The sequence below is a fragment of the Oncorhynchus kisutch genome, linkage group LG5 (assembly GCF_002021735.2).
Source record: "Oncorhynchus kisutch isolate 150728-3 linkage group LG5, Okis_V2, whole genome shotgun sequence".
NCBI classification, from domain to species: Eukaryota; Metazoa; Chordata; class Actinopteri; order Salmoniformes; family Salmonidae; genus Oncorhynchus; species Oncorhynchus kisutch.
In genome coordinates this window covers 37,313,909-37,334,850 of record NC_034178.2, presented here as the reverse complement: position 1 = coordinate 37,334,850, position 20,942 = coordinate 37,313,909, and the positions used below count along the sequence as shown (strand labels likewise).

The following is a 20,942-nucleotide window of genomic DNA, read 5'->3' as shown; positions in this document are numbered from 1 at the left end:
CATCCGAACGTGAAAACACTGCCCCCTGTCACCAAGAAGTTAAGGACAGACAGACCAGAGAGAGAGACGACACACACACACACACACACACACACAGAGACACACAGAGAGACACAGAGAGAGAGAGCTACAGTGTAGAGCAGTGAACATGGACACTACAGGACAGCAGCAAAGCCCATTGTGTTGGTTGAGATAAGCAGAGATTACAGCAGCCAAAGGGTCTGGGCAGAGTAGAGGTCTGCTGAGGGCTCAATATCTGGGCCCCGTCCAACTGCATGTCCCCTTCTCTCAACGCTGAGTGAAAGAGAGCACAACGGGGACTGTCAGAGATATTACACCTCCTCCTCCTCCGTTTATCTTGGCTCGCATCACCGCCAAGACACTGAGAACTCCCCCAGGCAGGCCCTTAGTGCCCAACATCTCACTGGCCAACAACAATGTGCTAGAGATGGCTGTCCACAACATGGACACTGAATTAAAAATATGAGTGTGTGTGTGTATGTATGTGTGTGTGTGTGTTGGTTCTTCTAGGCGTTTAGGAGTAAGGTTTAGGGTTTCAGATAAGGTTAGGTCTATGGTAAGGGTTAGGGAAAATAGGATTTTGAATGGAAATTAATTTCAGGTCCCCATGAGGATAGAATAATGTGTGTGTGTGTGTGTGTGTGTGTGTGTGTGTGTGTGTGTGTGTAATAAAATCTTATTAATACAGAAAGGCAGACAGAGAGAGCGAGAAGAAGTGAAAGTGAATCTGAAGAGAGAGTGCGTGCGTGAAAATAATTAGTATGGTTGAGTGGGGTGACGAGAATTGAGCCTGTATGATCACTGAGCGCAAGGAACATGGGCCCTGCTCCCAAACAAACCTCACACACACAATTAAACTTGATAACACTTCAGCCAAGATTAACCACAGCAGTTTGCACGTCTGGAAGAGGGCTGGCTGTCTGGGGATTGCTACGTAAACAGAGCTGTAACAGAGCGACGACAGTGTCAGGATACTCCTCAAACAAACCGCAGTATAGAGACACCGGAATCTACAAAGATTTTGTTTGCTTTACACAATATACCATGTTTGATTAATGCCACTCCTGCAACCTTGGCCCTGTGTAGCCCTAGAGCATATTGTCATGGTTTAAGTCTGAATGACACCCAGTGTTGCAGTAGACTGCAGTTTTAGTGCAGGCTAGGCCTAAGTGTGTGATGTCCACTCACCGAGTCTCTTGGCAGCCTGCAGGGCGTCGGGGGCATTGTCAGCCACGTAGAAGCGTTGGACTGTAACCCCACTCTCCTGCATCAGCTTCTTGCTCTGATACTCCTGCAGGTTCAGCCATCGCCTGGAACTCACCTGTGCACACTGCAGAGAGGGAGACAGCGGCAAAGAGGGAGAGAGAATTGCTGAAATGTTTTGTTAAAAGTAACCAAATATTTAACGGAAGACGTAATTAGCTAAACACTAGGAAGCTAGAAGGATTCCACCATGAGGGAGCAGTTGAGGCCATGAGAGATTAACCTTGGTTTTCTATTCCCCTGAAACTACTACTACTACTAAGAATACGGCTAAACAGGCACAGGTTTTCTGTGAGGAGTATCCTTAGTGACAGCTTAAGATTTCTGTTTCTGTTTCAAATTAGGCCTACATGCAAAGATTACTTTGCACTGCACAAGCCGCTGATTCAACATCTGGTGATGTTCAGGAATTATAAATATGCCCAAACGTTGATCAAGGTTTGACTGACTCTCGGTTAGAGGAATAACCATACCGGAAGTGCAGGTGTGTCTGATTAAGCCTTACTTATGTTAAGTTCTCCAGAGTGCATTCATTCCCATCTCTCCACCCTTTCTGCCTCCCTTTTCCCTGCCTCTCCATCCCCCATAATGAGACCGGTAGACAGGCCTAGGATGTGTTCAAACTGTTTGCTCAGTCAGCAGATGCAGCTAGGCTGTCAGCTCCAGCTGTTGACACTATTAAACAGACAGGTTTTACTGTGAGACACCTGTGTTAAGGTTAAACGCCCTCAGTGTTGTCAGATGGGCACATTACCCCGACTGCAGTCAGTCTAACATTGTTAAGGAAAACAAAGCCATTGCCGTAATAGAAATTTAGAATGCTAATATATATATATATATTAAACTTTGCCGAATTTCCAAGACTTAAAAGTCAAATCTACTTAAACTATATTTTGCACAACAAAAAAGTCCCATTAGTCCACTGGTGATAGTCCCAAAATGTTTTGCTTGTCAGCAGTCAAGATATTGTACTTTCAAGAAGCAAAAAGTGTCACTTGCCACATGATAATGCATTTTGCAAATGATATTTAATTTCTCTTTTCTTATTCCATCCCTGCTTAAGAACGTGTGTGTGACTCCAGCAGGCGTAATCCCGTCGTGATCCACTACAAGCCCCGCTGATGAATAATGAAGGCCTCCTCAAGTGTAACAAAGTCTGAGGGGCTGATCAAACAAGCCATATTTCAGACATCCTTTAAAAAAAGAATCCTGACAAGGAAGGGTTGACTGAAGGCTGATGCAGATGAGGAGTGGAAGGGCGGGGCTGCTGCCATCTGACTTAGTGGTGCGAGGGGTCTGACAAGGCCAAGCCGAAGCACTAACTCCCAAACAGAGCTGCCTGGGAGCCTCTCCATCATTCATGAGAAGAGAGGAGACGGGCTGAGAGCACTAGGCCATCTCGACGGCATCCACGACCAACTGAAGGGAGGAACTCTGACCCTGCTTAAACTCACAGGGGAAGCAAGGCAACAAGGTCAAACCCACACTTCCTATAACACATATCTACAGTAGGCTGCATGACAGTGTGAACATCAATAACTTAGCCCACAGTAGGGTTGCAAAGGGTCGTAAACTTTCCAGGAAATTCATGGAAATTTACCAAGGGAAATTAAGCCCGGGAATTTTGCTTAAATTCTTCAAAGTTATAAACTAACGGTGAACCTTTTTGTGGGATAAACATAAGGCAATTCTAGGTCTGTGGCAAATTTTGGTTAAACTATCCCCAATTCAATGGAATTGCAACCCGCTGCATACACAGTGCACTCTTCCATCACATGTACAGCTGATTCTCAAGCTCTTGCACAGTAATGATATGGTATTGAGCCCACCCAGCTACACCGTCTGAGCCAAGGACTACATGCTTTCTGGTAAGTGTGAACTTACAATACTGGGTGGGGTTAACTAGTAAATAGTAGCCTACAGCAAAATCTGTTTAAATCATTTCTAACTTGTTAACAATTTCTGCTAGTTAGTTTTTGCTACCATGTGGGTTTTAGCTTGTTTGAGCCTGCTAACTGAGGAGTGTTAATTCACCTGTTTCCATACATGCTTCATTTTAAAACATTTAGTTTACAAAAAGGAGTTGTTTAATCTAACTGCTTAACTATTTATCTGTACATGGAATTGTATTTGTTGTTTCTTTACTCATTTTTCTCTAATCTTTACAGGAAAATGTCAAGGACACTATCTGATGGGTGGAGACATTTCACTGCAGCTAATGTAGAAGGAAAAGCTGTGTACATTTGCAAATACTATGCCAAATCATATGAGAAGAATGCAACAAAGATACAGAATCTGACCAAGTGCATAAAGTTCCCTCACAACAAGCAACCTCTGACAAAAGTACCTCTACTTCTATTCAAGGTTAAAATTAAGAATCAGACACCTTATCGATAGCAACAACTCATGGTCCTTCTGGAATCAGAAGTTTTTTGACTCAATGGAGGAACGTAGTCAGAGAAATGCTGATGAATGTCTTGCTCGAGCTGTTTATGCAACTGGTTCACCTCTGATGCTCACAGGCAATGTGTATTGGAAGAGATTTCTGAATGTTCTTCGCCCAGCATACACCCCTCCAACCAGACAGGCTTTATCTACTCATTTGCTGGATGCAGAGTTCAACAGAGTTCAAGTGAAGGTCAAGCAAAGCATAGAGAAAGCAGACTGTATTGCAATCATCTCTGATGGGTGGTCGATTGTTTGCGTGCAAGGAATAATTAACTACATCATCTCCACCCCTCAACCAGTATTCTACAAGAGCACAGACACAAGGGACAACAGCGGTCACACACCGGTCTCTACATTGCAGATGAGCTGAAGGCATTCATTAATGACATTGGACCACAGAAGGTATTTGCACTAGTGACAGACAATTCTGCGAACATGAAGGCTGCTTGGTCTAAAGTGGAGGAGTCCTACCCTCACATCACACCCATTGGCTGTGCTGCTCATGCATTGAATCTGCTTCTCAAGGACATCATGGAACTGAAAACAATTGATACACTCTACAAGCGAGCCAAGGAAATGGTTAGGCATGTGAAGAGTCATCAAGTTACAGCCGCAATCTACCTCACCAAGCAAAGTGAGAAGAATAAGAGCACCACATTGAAGCTGCCCAGCAACACCAGTTGGGAGGTATTGTCATCATGTTGTTCCCCTCCTGGAGGGGAAGGAGTCTCTCCGAGAATTGGCCATATCACAGTCTGCCGATATGTACATCCCCATCAAGAGGATCCTCCTGGATGATATGGTAAATATATCCAATGCAAAAAAACATCACATTTAAATGGTATTAATATTAATTTGCACATATTCCCGTTAATTCCCATGGAAAGTTTCCACCTCTGAATATTCTCCAAAATGTGCAACAATAGCCCACAGTAAGACTTATTTAAATCAATGTGTTCAAATCTACCTTTCTAGTCATCCATTCAATTAGTTAAGTAGTTTATGAAGAAAATAGTATGTGCATTCATAAGAAGTACATTGTGCATAGACCAAACGACTTTCTAAAGAATGAATCGTGTTTAAAAAAAGGTCCAATGCATCCATTTTTATCTCTTTATCAAAGCATTTCTGCGTAACAATTAAGTACCTTACTGTACTTAAGTACCTTACTCAATTAAAATGGTCAGAAATAAACAAAAATAGCTTCTTAGCAAAAGGGCAATTTCTAAAGCAAGAATTTTGCTAGGACTGTCTGGGTGGTCAGGGGGGGAAACTGAAAATGTGCTGTTATTGGCAGAGAGGTTTGAAACTCTTTGTTATTGATCTATTAACTAATTTACCGCATGGTGATGTTACCATGGAAGGCCAAAACTTCATCCCACCAAGGCTGATATTTCAGGCCGTCTTTTCAAACAGCTCTTAAACTAAAATAGCATTATTATCTTATTCAGAATTTCACAGTATTATTCCAACTTTTTAGTGTGGAAAGATATATAAACCACAGGGGGGGTATTGTATTGCATACATTGTTCACTCCTACCCCCTTCCAGGTAAGGCGCAGTGGAGACTTCATTAGAGCAGAAACGCCCAGCGTCCATAGGAAGCGGTCTAGGCCTACTACAGTATGCTGATTAGTCTCCCTTACATCACTGAATAATGAGGGGCATATGCGGGTCCTGTGGCTCTGCCTGGAAGGAATCGTCTTCCACAAGTAGGCCTGTTTTCTTTCTTTGAAGGGGGTGTCTGAGAAGTTCTAGGGTGAAACAAAATTACATCAGTCCCCATGGCAGTGGCACACTTGCGCCATCCTACAGTCATAATGGCCAGACTGTCTGTCTCACTGGAGTAGAACAGTTCAATGGCAGGGCACCAGATATAATATGAATTGCTTTTCGCGTCCACTGCTTCCATTCAAAACCCTTCTGTTGTCCTACTTTGGGCAACGCATTTACCCACGCTTAAGTTATTCAAAGCCACAGACTGAGCTCAGAGCTGACCCTCTCGTGAAACTTCTCTGGGGTCTTTTTTAGAAACACAGTAACAACCAGTATTCAGTCTGATGGTTTGTTCCTCATCTAGTAGTGTTAGGTGTTGCATGTTATAAGTGAGTGGAGGCAGTGTTGCGTGTTAGTGGGTGAGTTGTGTGTTGTGACTGTCTGGCCTATGTCCTTGTTTAAAAAGCTAACACACTGCATTCTCGCTCTCATGTCGACTTCACTTTAGAGGAACATGTTCCAAAGCTCCATGAGGCAAACAGAAACAAGTTCCCTGTCATTTACTTATTGGCACAAAGTGTGAGTTTCTCTCTGGGACTCCATGGACTTCCCTCCTCTTAGTCACCTTGTAGTCTAAACTCTGAATACTGGCTATGTGTGTGTGGTAAGTGCGTGTGTTGAAGTTCAGATGTGAGAGTGGCATTTTAAATAATATCTCACCTGTACTTCAATACATACACATATTTTATAACAAGTGCACACTCGTGTTGGAGAAAAATAATGTATACAGTTAGGCAACATATTCGGGATATTTTTTTTTACACGATATCGCAATATTATTTTTGACAATACCACAATATATTTTTGAGCTAGTCAGCTGTGCCTGCACCAAAACGCCAGTATTTGTTTTTTATAGCTTGTTCTCCATCTTAATTTTAAGTAAGGAGAACATTTATTTTCCAGCACTTTAATTTCCATGACCGATCAGAACTCGTTTTCTCATTCCCTCTCGTCTCTCTGCAGCATGTCGTGAGCAATATGTTTGGAACATCGAATCGTAATAAATAGAAATATATATATATATTTTTTTTAAATCACAGTATCAAATTGCAATACATACAGTATGGAATCGTGAGAATCCCAATACATATTGTATCAGCACCTTGTCTAAGTATTGTGATATCATATTGTGAGGTCCCTAGTAATTCACAGCCCACGCTGAGTGTTATGAAGTCCGCAGAAAGAACTAGTCTACAGTGTTTCAGCATAATAACACCTGCCTCTTAAAATAATAACATTGTAAATGGAGAAGTGGTGTTGGGTCTCTGAGGACTCAACAGAAAGGAGACATCTTTAGGATGGAATGGGTTACATTTCAGATCCAACATCGCCTTGAGAGCTCTCACATCTGTGAGTAGATCATTAACAGGCTAGCATGAGTTTGGGGTAATAAAACCAGTGGAGCTCAATATTAAATCTGACCTGACGAGCTCTGACAACGTCTGCCGAGGAGAGAAAAGTTACTTTGTTACTCCTTTTAATTCCAGGCACCCTGAAAAACACCAGCATAATTAAAGCAGCTGTCGTGTACCTGGCGAACAGTTGGAGAGGGGGAGCAGAAAACACACTTCAGAGCGATTAGGGATGGCTAGTCTCTCCCACCAAAGAGGGAGAAAAAGATCCCAAAATAACAGCTACTGAATAGGAAGTGAGGCTGGCGGAGTCCCTCCAGGCGCTGACAGTTAGCTTGCACCAAACAATAGAGGCGTGAGACACCCCCACAGCACTTTATTCCCCAGTACACTAACATCCACATACCGGTCTGTATAACCACGGTTATACCAAGGAAAGTCTAAAGCCACGCTTTACCCGGGCACTCTCACAAATAGCCCTTTTATCCCATTGCCTCTTCTCTCTGATAAATGCAGTTATTTCTGTGCTTTTCTTTCACCACAAAAGGGACAACATGCAGGGACACATGATTAGCTTGTGATTTGTCATAGGAAGTACTACAGTGCCAACATTTGAACTCTTGAAGCCCCAGCGAGAGAGAAAACATGGTGATTGTCGTTTAAATTGCATTTCCATAGTTTGCTTGCCATTCCCATTCTTTTTTGAAAGTATTTTCCGGCACATACAGTATGTACTTTCACAGGATTCTCTTTCATTTTATTTAATTTCCTGTTCGACTCTTTTTGCAGTAAAGTGCTGTAAGTCATGGAAAAGTCACCGCGAAGTCAAGTCACTGCTGAGTCAAGGTTAAGTCATTACTAACTCAAGATTAACGGCCAAGATCCACAGAGCACATTGGGACGTGCGGGAGGACCATTGGCTGATGCGAGCAGCGGCGAGGGAGCGGGGACAGTGTGGGACCTACTTTGTGAAAAGCTTAACTTTATACATACTCTGCGATATCGCTGTGCACTAATCAAAGCTCACTATAGCTTCCAGACCGTACAGGATTGGCTGTTGATACCTAGCTTGCTAAGTACACACATGACGGAGAAGCTAGCGTGGCTAGGGTAGTGAGTCGTGCATGCGCTGCAGGCCGGCACCAGGAGAGAGATAGCAGTGAGGAGTGGCTGGCAGGAGGCTGCCCTCCCCAGAGACACTCGTTCTACAGTAATTATCTTCATTAGCGCTCTGGAGACTACCTACCCAGTGCTATTAACCCTACACTCATGGGAATTGGCCTATATGGAACGGGCTAAATTGAAAAGCATTTTACAGAAGAAATATGAAATGCATAAGCATGGTAGCAATTGAAAAGGGAACAGTTTGGAGATAATGGGAACATTTGACTAAAGTTGAGGACACAACAGTTAACCTGAGAAGACTGAATCCAAACATTACAGGGTTGATTTCATGTGCTTTACATTTACTGAACTTTGTTGATAATGACATCTGAAAATACTCAGGATATATTTAGTAACATGTTAAGAATATTCCTTGAAAATATGGGGTAGGTGCAACATAAGACAAAAATGACACGGGTTTAAGTGAGAGGCAAAAGAAAAATCACACTTAGGGCACAAACACATCACATGCATACACTACTCCCCATAGATCAAAATGCACACACACACACATCCACTGAGGTAGAAAAAGAGAAAGTAGGCCTACACAGACAATTTTTTTATGAATAGGCCTTAGAAACAGAAGAAGAAAAGGAGAAAAAATGCACTACGGGAGCCAGGTCTCATTCATTGTCATTGTGAAAATGAAATAAAGCCAATGTTACTGAGTGGTGAAGTCATAAAACATGAAAGGCCATAACTCTGGAAATTAAAGCTGGAGAGACTTAACCTGAAAGGGTATGCATGTGAGCACATGTAGCTCTCTTGCCTCTGTTTTTACTCAATATGATATACCCAGGCAGTGATGAGGAACTTCACATGTCTAAACATTGACACAAAACCATATAGCGGTGACTAGGGCTTCTTATGTTTTTTTATACTGGAAGACAGTATTGGATCATTTAAGTTCAGGATAATCAGAATTGAGAAACTTGAATTTGGAAATGTAGGGTTTTGTTTCAAAGAAAACAATTCCACATTGCTGGCATCTTATTCCCTGTCTGACCATCAACATTGGTCTTCGTCACAAAGTATGAGCAAAAATTGTACTGCAATTTTATTGGTCGAGGGGAATTGACCACACCCACAAATTGGGGAAAACAAACATTCTTCCCCACTGATGCCCATTGTAAAAGAGCCAACTTCATTGTCAATTATTTGTTATACAGAAATAACAAAACATGACGAAAAGCTGCTTTGTTGTTCAATGTACATGGAACCAAAGATCCTGACCTACGGTTCACAATAATCCCACATAGGAAATAGAGCATGCGAGAAGAGCGCTATAGCTTCAGGCTATTCAGTGTGGGAGAGAGGGAAATGTGGGGGCTCGGTGTCCAAGTAGGCTACACATGTGTGTGTGTGTAGAAAACATTTCACCAGAGGGAAAACATTTTACTTGTTTAGTATAGTCCGTTTGTAACTCCACTCACTATATGTAGTGGTATAGTCTGTTTGCGTTGTTGGTCTTGGCTAGCTAAATGTTCCAGTCGGTAACGTTAGCTAGCTATCACTAACTCAGGTGGCTGCTAGCACCGTCATGAAAAGGGGCATGAGGGAAGACCTATAATATTACGTTTTTCCATGTAGTGAGAACGCTCAGTACCAGGCAATGTTGAAAAGTGATCTTTAGACATGTTATACTTTTCTTAAAATGCAGAATGGAACAAAAATATAAATAAAAAACGTAAAGCACTGGTCCCATGTTTCATGAGCTGAACAAACATATTCCAGAAATGTTCCATACTCACAAAAAGCTTCTTTTTTTTCAAATGTTGTGAACAAATTTGTTTACATCCCTGTTAGTGAGCATTTCTTTTTTGTTGCCAGCAGAGCTGGTTAGGTTGTTATCATGTTATCCAGAGGTAAACAAATAATCGGCCAGAGCAAGTGTGCAGTCCGAGAGCGAAACAAGATGGGTGGGGCTAAAGCTTAAGAGGGTGTGAACGATGCTGAATGGGTGTAGACAAAGAGAGCTCTACACAAGATACCAAAACATTCAAAAAGCCATTTCCTCAAAAGTAATTTCCTCAAAAGTCAGTTTACAAAAACTGTCAAAGCAGAATGACTTTCCCATTGTTCCTCAAATGCAGTGTATGATATACGATTTTGTAGCTCTGAGTCTCTACACTATTTCAAATGTTGATACATAAGACCAAATCCAGGTGGTGAGTCACAAATAAGTATCACATTCAGAGTGCAGAACATTAGCATAGACCCCTTTACACCACTGCTGGCTTACACCTACTAGCAAACAACTAGCAGCCTTGAAACACATAACTTATTAGCAGTTCAGAACATAATTATTGATCATACTGTTATACATGAAGATAAACATTTACCATCATAAACTCAGCACAAAAAGAAACGTCCTCTCACTGTCAACTGCGTTGATTTTCAGCAAACTTAACATGTGTAAATATTTGTATGAACATAAGATTCAACAACTGAAACAAACTGTTCTATGTGACTAACAGAAATGGAATAATGTGTCCCTGAACAACAGTGGGGGTCAAAAGTAACAGTCAGTATCTGGTGTGGCCACCAGCTGCATTAAGTACTGCAGTGCATCTCCTCCTCATGGACACCTCATGGACACCTCATGGACTCCAACCCAACAGGTCCCAGGCGTGCTCAATGGGATTGAGATCTGGGCTTTCGTTGGCCATGGCAGAACACTGACATTCCTGTTTTGCAGGAAATCAGCCATAACTGCTCGTTCTGTGTGTGGTGGCATTGTCATGCTGGAGGGTCATGTTAGGATGAGCCTGCAGGAAGGGTACCACGTGAGGGAGGAGGATGTCTTCCCTGTGACGCACAGCATTGAGATAGCTTGTTGTCATTGCAGACACAGTGCAATGATGCTGTGACACACCGCCCCGGACCCTCCACCTCGACTTTCCCGAAGAAGATCCTCTGTTCGGACCACCACCCAGGACAATGGATCTGAACCCAGTAAGCGACACAAAACAATGCCAAAGAAGGGGCAGACAGAGCAGTCTTCTGGTCAGAGTATACTACTCGCCAATGTCTAGTCTCTTGACAACAAGGTAGACGAAATTCGATGCAAGGGTAGAATTCTAGAGAGACATCCGAGACTGTAACGTTCTTTGTTTAACGGAAACATGGCTCACTCGAGACACGCTATGTGAGTCGGTACAGCCACCTGGTTTCTTCACGCATCTCGCCGACAGAAACAAAGCATCTCTCTGGTAAGAAGAAGGGTAACGAGACGTGGTGTGATCATAACAACATACAGGAACTCAAGTCCTTTTGGTCACCTGACTTAGAATTCCTCACAATCAAATGCCGACCGCATTATCTACCAAGAGAATTCTCTTCGATCATAATCACTGTCGTGTATATTCCCCCCAAGCAGACACATCGACGGCCCTGAAAGAACTTCATTGCACTCTATGTAAACTGGAAACCTCATATCCTGAGGCTGCATTTACTGTAGCCGGGGATTTTAACAAGGCTAATCTGAAAACATGGCTCCCCAAATTCTATCAGCATATCGATTGTGCTACCAGGGCTGGCAAAACCCTAGACAACTGTTATTCTAACTTCCGCGACGCATATAAGGCCCTCCCCCACCCTCCCTTCGGAAAAGCTGACCACGACTCCATATTGTTGCTCCCAGCCTATAGACAGAAACTAAAACAAGAAGCTCCCGCGCTCAGGTCTGTTCAACGCTGGTCCGACCAATCAGATTCCACGCTTCAAGATTGCTTCGATCACGTGGACTGGGATATGTTCCAGATATACATCAATGTTGTTGTCTGAGGCTACGCTGACTCGGTGAGCAAGTTTATTAGCAAGTGCATCGGTGATGTTGTATCCACGGTGACTATAAAAAACCTTTCCTAACCAGAAACCGCAGATTGATAGTAGCATTTGCACAAAAAGTGCGAACCACTGCTTTTAAATCCTGGCAAGGCGACTGGAAACATGATGAATAAAAACAGTGTAGCTACTCCCTCCGCAAGGCAATCAAACAAGTTAAGCATCAGTAGCATTTGCACAAAAAGTGCGAACTCCGTTCAAAAAAATGCAGAACTAAGAACAGATACAGCCCTTGGTTCACCCCAGACCTGACTGCCCTCGACCAGCACAAAAACATCCTGTGGCGGACTGCAATAGCATCGAATAGTCCCCGTGATATGCAACTGTTCAGGGAAGTCCGGAACCAATACACGCAGTCAGTCAGGAAAGCTAAGGCCAGCTTCTTCAGGCAGAAGTTTGCATCCTGTAGCTCCAACTCCAAAAAGTTCTGGGACACCGTGAAGTCCATGGAGAACAAGAGCACCTCCTCCCAGCTGCCCACTGCACTGAGGCTAGGTAACACGGTCACCACTGATAAATCCATGATTATCGAAAACTTCAATAAGCATTTCTCAACGGCTGGCCATGCCTTCCGCCTGGCTACTTCAACCTCGGCCAACAGCTCCGCCCCCCCCGCAGCTCCTCGCCCAAGCCTCTCCAGGTTCTCCTTTAACCAAATCCAGATAGCAGATGTTCTGAAAGAGCTGCAAAACCTGGACCCGTACAAATCAGCTGGGCTTGACAATCTGGACCCTCTATTTCTGAAACTATCTGCCACCATTGTCGCAACCCCTATTACCAGCCTGTTCAACCTCTCTTTCATATCGTCTGAGATCCCCAAGGATTGGAAAGCTGCCGCAGTCATCCCCCTCTTCAAAGGGGGAGACACCCTGGACCCAAACTGTTACAGACCTATATCCATCCTGCCCAGCCTATCTAAGGTCTTCGAAAGCCAAGTCAACAAACAGGTCACTGACCATCTCGAATCCCACCGCACCTTCTCCGCTGTGCAATCTGGTTTCCGAGCCGGTCATGGGTGCACCTCAGCCACACTCAAGGTACTCAACGATATCATAACCGCCATCGATAAAAGACAGTACTGTGCAGCCGTCTTCATCGACCTTGCCAAGGCTTTCGACTCCGTCAATCACCATATTCTTATCGGCAGACTCAGTAGCCTCGGTTTTTCGGATGACTGCCTTGCCTGGTTCACCAATTACTTTGCAGACAGAGTTCAGTGCGTCAAATCGGAGGGCATGCTGTCTGGTCCTCTGGCAGTCTCTATGGGGGTGCCACAGGGTTCAATTCTCGGGCCGACTCTTTTCTCTGTGTATATCAATGATGTTGCTCTTGCTGCGGGCGATTCCCTGATCCACCTCTACGCAGACGACACCATTCTATATACCTTCGGCCCGTCTTTGGACACTGTGCTATCTAACCTCCAAACAAGCTTCAATGCCATACAACACTCCTTCCGTGGCCTCCAACTGCTCTTAAACGCTAGTAAAACCAAATGCATGCTTTTCAACCGGTCGCTGCCTGCACCCGCATGCCCGACTAGCATCACCACCCTGGATGGTTCCGACCTAGAATATGTGGACGTCTATAAGTACCTAGGTGTCTGGCTAGACTGCAAACTCTCCTTCCAGACTCATATCAAACATCTCCAATCGAAAATCAAATCAAGAGTCGGCTTTCTATTCCGCAACAAAGCCTCCTTCACTCACGCCGCCAAGCTTACCCTAGTAAAACTGACTATCCTACCGATCCTCGACTTCGGTGATGTCATCTACAAAATGGCTTCCAACACTCTACTCAGCAAACTGGATGCAGTCTATCACAGTGCCATCCGTTTCGTCACTAAAGCACCTTATACCACCCACCACTGCGACTTGTATGCTCTAGTCGGCTGGCCCTCGCTACATATTCGTCGCCAGACCCACTGGCTCCAGGTCATCTACAAGTCCATGCTAGGTAAAGCTCCGCCTTATCTCAGCTCACTGGTCACGATGGCAACACCCATCCGTAGCACGCGCTCCAGCAGGTGTATCTCACTGATCATCCCTAAAGCCAACACCTCATTTGGCCGCCTTTCGTTCCAGTACTCTGCTGCCTGTGACTGGAACGAATTGCAAAAATCGCTGAAGTTGGAGACTTTTATCTCCCTCACCAACTTCAAACATCAGCTATCTGAGCAGCTAACCGATCGCTGCAGCTGTACATAGTCTATTGGTAAATAGCCCACCCTTTTCACCTACCTCATCCCCATACTGTTTTTATTTATTTACTTTTCTGCTCTTTTGCACACCAATATCTCTACCTGTACATGACCATCTGATCATTCATCACTCCAGTGTTAATCTGCAAAATTGTAATTATTTGCCTACCTCCTCATGCCTTTTGCACACATTGTATATAGACTCCCCCTTTGGTTTCTACTGTGTTATTGACTTGTTAATTGTTTACTCCATGTGTAACTCTTTGTTGTCTGCTCACACTGCTATGCTTTATCTTGGCCAGGTCGCAGTTGCAAATGAGAACTTGTTCTCAACTAGCCTACCTGGTTAAATAAAGGTGAAATAAATAAAAAAATAAAAAAATAAAAAGAGAGACAAAGTAGAGTCGCAATTCAACGGCTCAAACACGAGACGTATGTGGCAGGATCTACAGTCAATCACGGATTACAAAAAGAAAAAACCAGCCACGTCGCAGACACTGACGTCTTGCTCCCAGACAAATTAAACAACTTCTTTGCTTGCTTTGAGGACAATACAGTACCACTGACACGGCCCGCTACCAAAACCTGTGGGCTCTCCTTCACCGTGGCCAACGTGTAAACCCTCACAAGGCTGCTGGTCCAGGCGGCATCCCTAGCCGCGTCCTCAGAGCATGCGCAGACCAGTTGGCTGGTGTTTATGGACATAATCTATCCCAGTCTGCTGTGCCCACATGCTTCAAGAGGGCCACCATTGTTCCTGTCCCCAAGAAAGCTACGGTAACTGAGCTAAACGACTATCGCCCCGCAGCACTCACTTCTGTCATCATGAAGTGCTTTGAGAGACTAGTCAAGGATCATATCACCTCCACCCTATCTGATACCCTAGACCCACTCCAATAGGTCCACAGACGACGCAATCACAATGCACACTGCCCTAACCCACCTGGACAAGAGGAATACCTATTTAAGAATGAAGTTAATTTACTATAGCACAGCATTTAACACCATAGTACCCTTCAAACTCGGGATTGAGCTCGAGACCCTGGGTCTCGACACCGCAATCTGCAACTGGGTCCTGGACTTTAATGGGCCGCCCCCAGGAGGTGAGGGTAGGAAACATCTCCACCCCGCTAATCCTCAAGGGTGCCTTCTCAGCCCTCTCCTGTACTCCCTCTTAACCCATGACTGCGTGGCCATGCATGCCTCCAACTCAATCATCAAGTTTGCAGACGACAGTGGTAGGCTTGATTACCAACAACTACACGACGGTGGTGAGGGAGGTGGTGACGGCCCTCGGAGTGTGGTGTCAGGAAAATAACCTCACACTCAATGTCAACAAAACAAAGGAGATGATCGTGGACATCAGGAAACAGCAGAGGGAGCACTCCCCTATCCACATCAACGGGACAGTAGTGGAGAAGGTGGAACGTTTTAAGTTCTTCAGCATACACATCACAGACAAACTGAAATGTGTGGTGAAGAAGGCGCAATAGCGCCTCTTCTACCTCAGGAGGCTGAAGAAATTTGCCTCAACACCAAAAACACTCAAACTTCTACAGATGCACAATCGAGAGCATCCTGTCGGGCTGTATCGCCGCCTGGTACGGCAACTGCTCCGCCCACAACCATAAGGTCTGCACAACGCATCACCGGGGGCAAACTACCTGCCCTCCAGGTCATCTCCATCACCCGATGTCACATGAAGGCCAAAAAGATCATCAAGGACAACCACCACCCAAGCCACTGCCTGTTCACCCCGCTATCATCCAGAAGGCGAGGTCAGTACAGGTGCATCAAAGCTGGGACAGAGAGACTGAAAAACAGGTACTATTAAATCTCTAACCACTTTATATAATGATTACATACCCTACATTACTCATCTCATATGTATATACTGTACTCTATACCATCTACCGAATCTTGCCTATGCAGCATGGCCATCGCTCCTCCATATATTTATAAGTACATATTCTTATTCATCCCTTTACACTTGTTTGTTGTTTGTTAGATATTACTGCACGGAACTAGAAGAACAAGCATTTCGCCACACTCGCATTAACATCTGCTAACCATGTGTATGTGATCAATAAAATTTTATTTGGATAGGCCAAGTACCCCTGGTTGAGAACCACTGCTGTGGAGCACTCAAGGTGACCGTCTGTACTCATACAAAAAGGCAGACAGAGGACAGTGCTGTGGCAAACTGCATCAAATTGTGCAGCTGCACCGCCAAAGACTGAGTGGCGTGGAAGGACAATGCCAGGGTATCAAGGGTGGTAGCAAATTGCTCATATATCAGAATTCCTTTCCCTATATGGCATTCAGCAGACCCCGAAGCACACTCAGCTCTTACTTTCAAAAGAAACTAATTGGCAGTAGTGCAGCAAACACAGGTTTTTGTGAGAGTGCTACAGAGATGGTTGTTCTTCTGGAAGGTTCTCCCATCTCCACAGAGGAACTCTGGAGCTCTGTCAGAGTGCCCATTGGGTTCTTGGTCACCTCCCTGACCTTGGCCCTTCTCCACTGATTGCTCAGTTTGGCCAGGTGGACAGCTCTAGGAAGAGTCTTGGTGGTTCCAAACTTGTACCATGTAAGAATGATGGAGGCCACCGTGACATTTTTTGGTAGCTTTCCCCCAGATCTGTGCCTCGACACAATCCTGTCTCGGGCCTCTATGGACAAATCTCTGCTATTCCACAAAATGGCCTTAACGCCTTGTCAAGATGGGCTGGTACATCTCGTGAAGTAGGCTAGGCCTTAACCATTTCCCTATTTTAGGCCATGCATTAAGGGGAGGGAAATCCTATATGAACCAATAGAACACAGAACCAAAGGAACGCACCCACACAATAACATAGCAGGACATTTCTAGAACAGATATGGGATGAAGAGCCCATACAAAAACGGCAGAGAGCGAAATCACTACATTGTAGGACACGTGGACAGAGGCCAACATCACTCATTCACTCTTCAAATTCAAAATCTGGAGTGCTTAGTTTAACTTTTTTTTGATGTATGAATAAAAGAGCCTCTGGCCGGCTCCATAAAGGGCCAGCAGTTGCATTAAAGCATTAGAGAAGAATGGATATGGCCCTTCAATGGCCCAGTGATCTACCCCTCTCAGGGATGGCCATCATCATTAACATGTCTCAGAGGACATAGTGCTCCCTCCATTAGAAGCACAGAGACAGTATAACTCAATACATCGATACGGGATTGATTCCTAAAAGAGTCCTTGCAAAAAAACAAAAAATGCAGCTGCTTTCCACCACAAGGGAATACGTGTATATTTTTAACAAGCTCATTCATGAGCAAGTCTATTGACCCGGCCTAGCTTTGGGAATAGGAAGAGGAGCTTATGGGAGTCCAGTCAAGTTGTTTATTTTCTGCAGAAGACGCTTTGAAATTTCAAGGTCTCCTAAATGACAAGATGGCCTAGTTGTACAGTAGACTAACAATAACACCTAATGAGAGGAATGAGTAGGACATATTGCAACTACTAGATTATCTTTAGGCAACAGAATTTAGATTTTGTGGGCGTCAGGGAAAATGGAGTAAAAAGTACATTATTTTATTTCAGAATGTAGTGAAGTAGAAGTAGCCAAAAATATAAATAGTAAAGTAATGTACAGACACCCCCCAAAAATACTTAAGTAGTACATTAAAGTATTTTTAGACCACTGCCCAAATGCCTTCACACCAGTACATTAGAATACTTTATATACTCTTACACATGCATGTATCACATATGTATGGAATACTAAGGTAAGGCCATCCAACCTGAGTTGAAACCAGAGTGAGGTGCACATGTACAGTACACAAAGATGCATGCGCCATATATTTGTGTGGTGGACACTTGATACGGTCACATGATATTGTTGTGATACGTCACAAAATCATGTTACGACGACATTTCAATACTTTGCTAAGTGTTGCTATGTGGATGGGTCACTACAGAAGGTGTAAACGGTACAGCCAAATGGTTACCTGCATAGTAGCAATATCAGAAATAGTGTCAATATAAATAAAATAATATACAGTAGTCGTGGCCAAAGGTTGAGAATGACACAAATAATATTTTTCACAAAGTTTGCTGCCTCGGTGTCTTTAGATATTTTTGTCAGATGTTACTATGGAATACTGAAGTATAATTACAAGCATTTCATAAGTGTCAAAGGCTTTTATTGACAATTACATGAAGTTGATGCAAAGAGTCAATATTTGCAGTGTTGACCCTTCTTTTTCAAGACCTCTGCAATCCTCCCTGGCATGCTGTCAATTAACTTCTGGGCCACATCCTGGCTGATGGCAGCCCATTCTCGCATAATCAATGCTTGGAGTTTGTCAGAATTTGTGGGGTTTTGTTTGTGGGTTGACCACAAGTTCTCAATGGGATTAAGGTCCGGGGAGTTTCCTGGTCATGGACCCAAAATATTGATGTTTTGTCCCCGAAACACTTAGTTATCACTTTTGCCTTATGGTAAGGTGCTCCATCATGCTGGAAAAGGCATTGTTCTTCACCAAACTGTTCCTGGATGGTTGGGAGAAGTTGCTCTCGGAGGATGTGTTGATACCATTTTTTATTAATTGCTATATTCTTAGGCAAAATTGTGGTGAGTGAGCCCACTCCCTTGACTGAGAAGTAACCCCACACATGAATGGTCTCAGGATGCTTTACTGTTGGCATGACACAGGACTGATGGTAGCGCTCACCTCGTCTTCTCTGGACAAGCTTTTTTCCGGAAAGGGGATTCAGAGAAAATTACTTTACCCCAGTCCTCAGCAGTCCAATCTCTGTACCTTTTGCAGAATATCAGTCTGTCCCTGATGTTTTTCCTGGAGAGAAGAGGCTTCTTTGTTGCCCTTCTTGACATCCTCCAAAAGTCTTCACCTCACCGTGCGTGCAGATGCAATCACACCTGCCTGCTGCCATTCCTGAGCAAGCTCTGTACTGGTGGTGCCCCGATCCCGCTGCTGAATCAACTTTAGGAGACGGTCGTGGCGCTTGCTGGACTTTCTTGGGCGCCCTGAAGCCTTCTTCACAACAATTGAACCACTCTCCTTGAAGTTCTTGATGATCCAATAAATGGTTGATTTAGGTGCAATCTTGCCTGTGAAGCCCTTTTTGTGCAAAGCAATGATGACAGCACATTTCCTTGCATGTGACCATGGTTGACAGAGGAAGAACAATGATTCCAAGCACCACCCTCCTTTTGAAGCTTTCCAGTCTGTTATTCAAACTCAATCAGCATGACAGAGTGATCTCCAGCCTGGTCCTCGTCAACACTCACACCTGTGCTAACGAGAGAATCACTGACATGTCAGCTGGTCCTTTTGTGGCAGGGCTGAAATGCAGTAGAAATGTTTTTTGGAGATTCAGTTAATTTGCATGGCAAAGAGGGACATAGCAATTAATTGCAATTCATCTGATCACTCTTCATAACATTCTGGAGTATATGCAAATTGCAATCATACAAACTAACACAGCAGACTGTGAAAATGAATATTTGTGTCATTCTCAACTTTTGGCCACGACTGTATGTACAAGAACAATATCAATAATGATATCATTGATAGACGAGGTAGTTATATGCATACAAACAGGGGCAAAGTGGCTGAGTAGCAGGATTTTAAAACATTTAAAAAAATTGTAGCAGCAATGTATGGTGTGTTTTAAGAGAGAGCCTGTTTCTGTCCTGCTCTTGACTTCGGTGCAGGGCATGTGATGTCCGTAGCCTCTTTGTTGCAAAACTCCCTGATCTTCTAAAAAAAAGACAAGTTTGTCTAGCTGTGTCTTGTACAGGTGGTGCTTGTAGAGGCAGACCATCTATGGGAGGAAGGTTTTGGCCATTGCAATTATCACAATTCAGGTCCACACGTGTTTCCCCAACTCTGTAGTTGGTGAAGAAATAGTGCATGTAGTTGATGACTACACTGCTGCCTTTGCTTGCTTGGGCCAGCTCTCTTTCTGATGAGAGTTATTAGGCCATTCTCCTTGTATGACTGGTGGAGAGTCAGGCGTGTTCTACTGATGCTGAAAGAAACTCCAGACAAATATTTCAGCATTATTATACAATAGATGTGAAATGGCATTCTGAGAAAAATTCAGACACGTAATGTTAGCTAGCTAGCCAGCCATCTAACGTCAGCTGGCTAGCTAACAGCAAGCATTAACTAGCAATACAAACCGCTTGTCATAGCTAGCTAAAGTTAAGTTAACCAAATCGGTTCAATGTTAGCTAGCTAACTAACATTAGGCTATAACCATGCAAAATGGCATTCTGAGAAAACATCACTAACATTACACACTTCATACACGTAAGTTAATGTTAGACAGCAAGCTTTAACTTGGAGTCTTTGGTTTAGACATGTCACATTAATGTTTGTTAGCTAAAAAAAAGTACTATAATCCCAATCCAGAGGAGTAACATTACGATTAACAATACAAACCAAATGTCATAGCTAGCTAAAGTCAACCAAATAGGTTCAATGTTAGCTAGCAAGCCAGCCATCAAACTCCAGCTGGCTAGCTAACAGCAAGCTTGAACTTGTAATGAAAACAACTTTGACTAAATTAGAAACGTATAATATCTGAAACTGTAGCTAGATTCTTACTCGTATGTATACATGGATGAAAGCGTCACGGCAGACTGCAACCCCTTTTATTAAATAAGACGTCATGTGTCATTTCTGTTTAGTTTGCACAACTTGTTTGGCCAGTTGTGTTCCACTGATTTCAAAACTCCGTGACAACATCACTGTTAATTGACGTTTCTTCCCCATCACAGTCATCAGATAACTCTACAATGTCTTCTTCAATGAAAATGTTACCTGAATCAGGGATTTCCTCATCGTCTGATTCATTTTCAGAGTCAG

General features: G+C 43.7%; 1 protein-coding gene across 1 annotated transcript in view; it reads right to left on the bottom strand.

Moving 5' to 3' along the window:
- The window catches only part of LOC109891006 (succinate--CoA ligase [GDP-forming] subunit beta, mitochondrial), a 151,476-nt gene that overhangs the window by 117,464 nt on the left and 13,070 nt on the right, over positions 1–20,942 (bottom strand). The window contains exon 2 of the mRNA XM_020483239.2: positions 1,210–1,351. Within this exon, the coding sequence (XP_020338828.1) occupies positions 1,210–1,351 (142 nt within the window). The remainder of the gene's footprint in view (positions 1–1,209; positions 1,352–20,942) is intronic.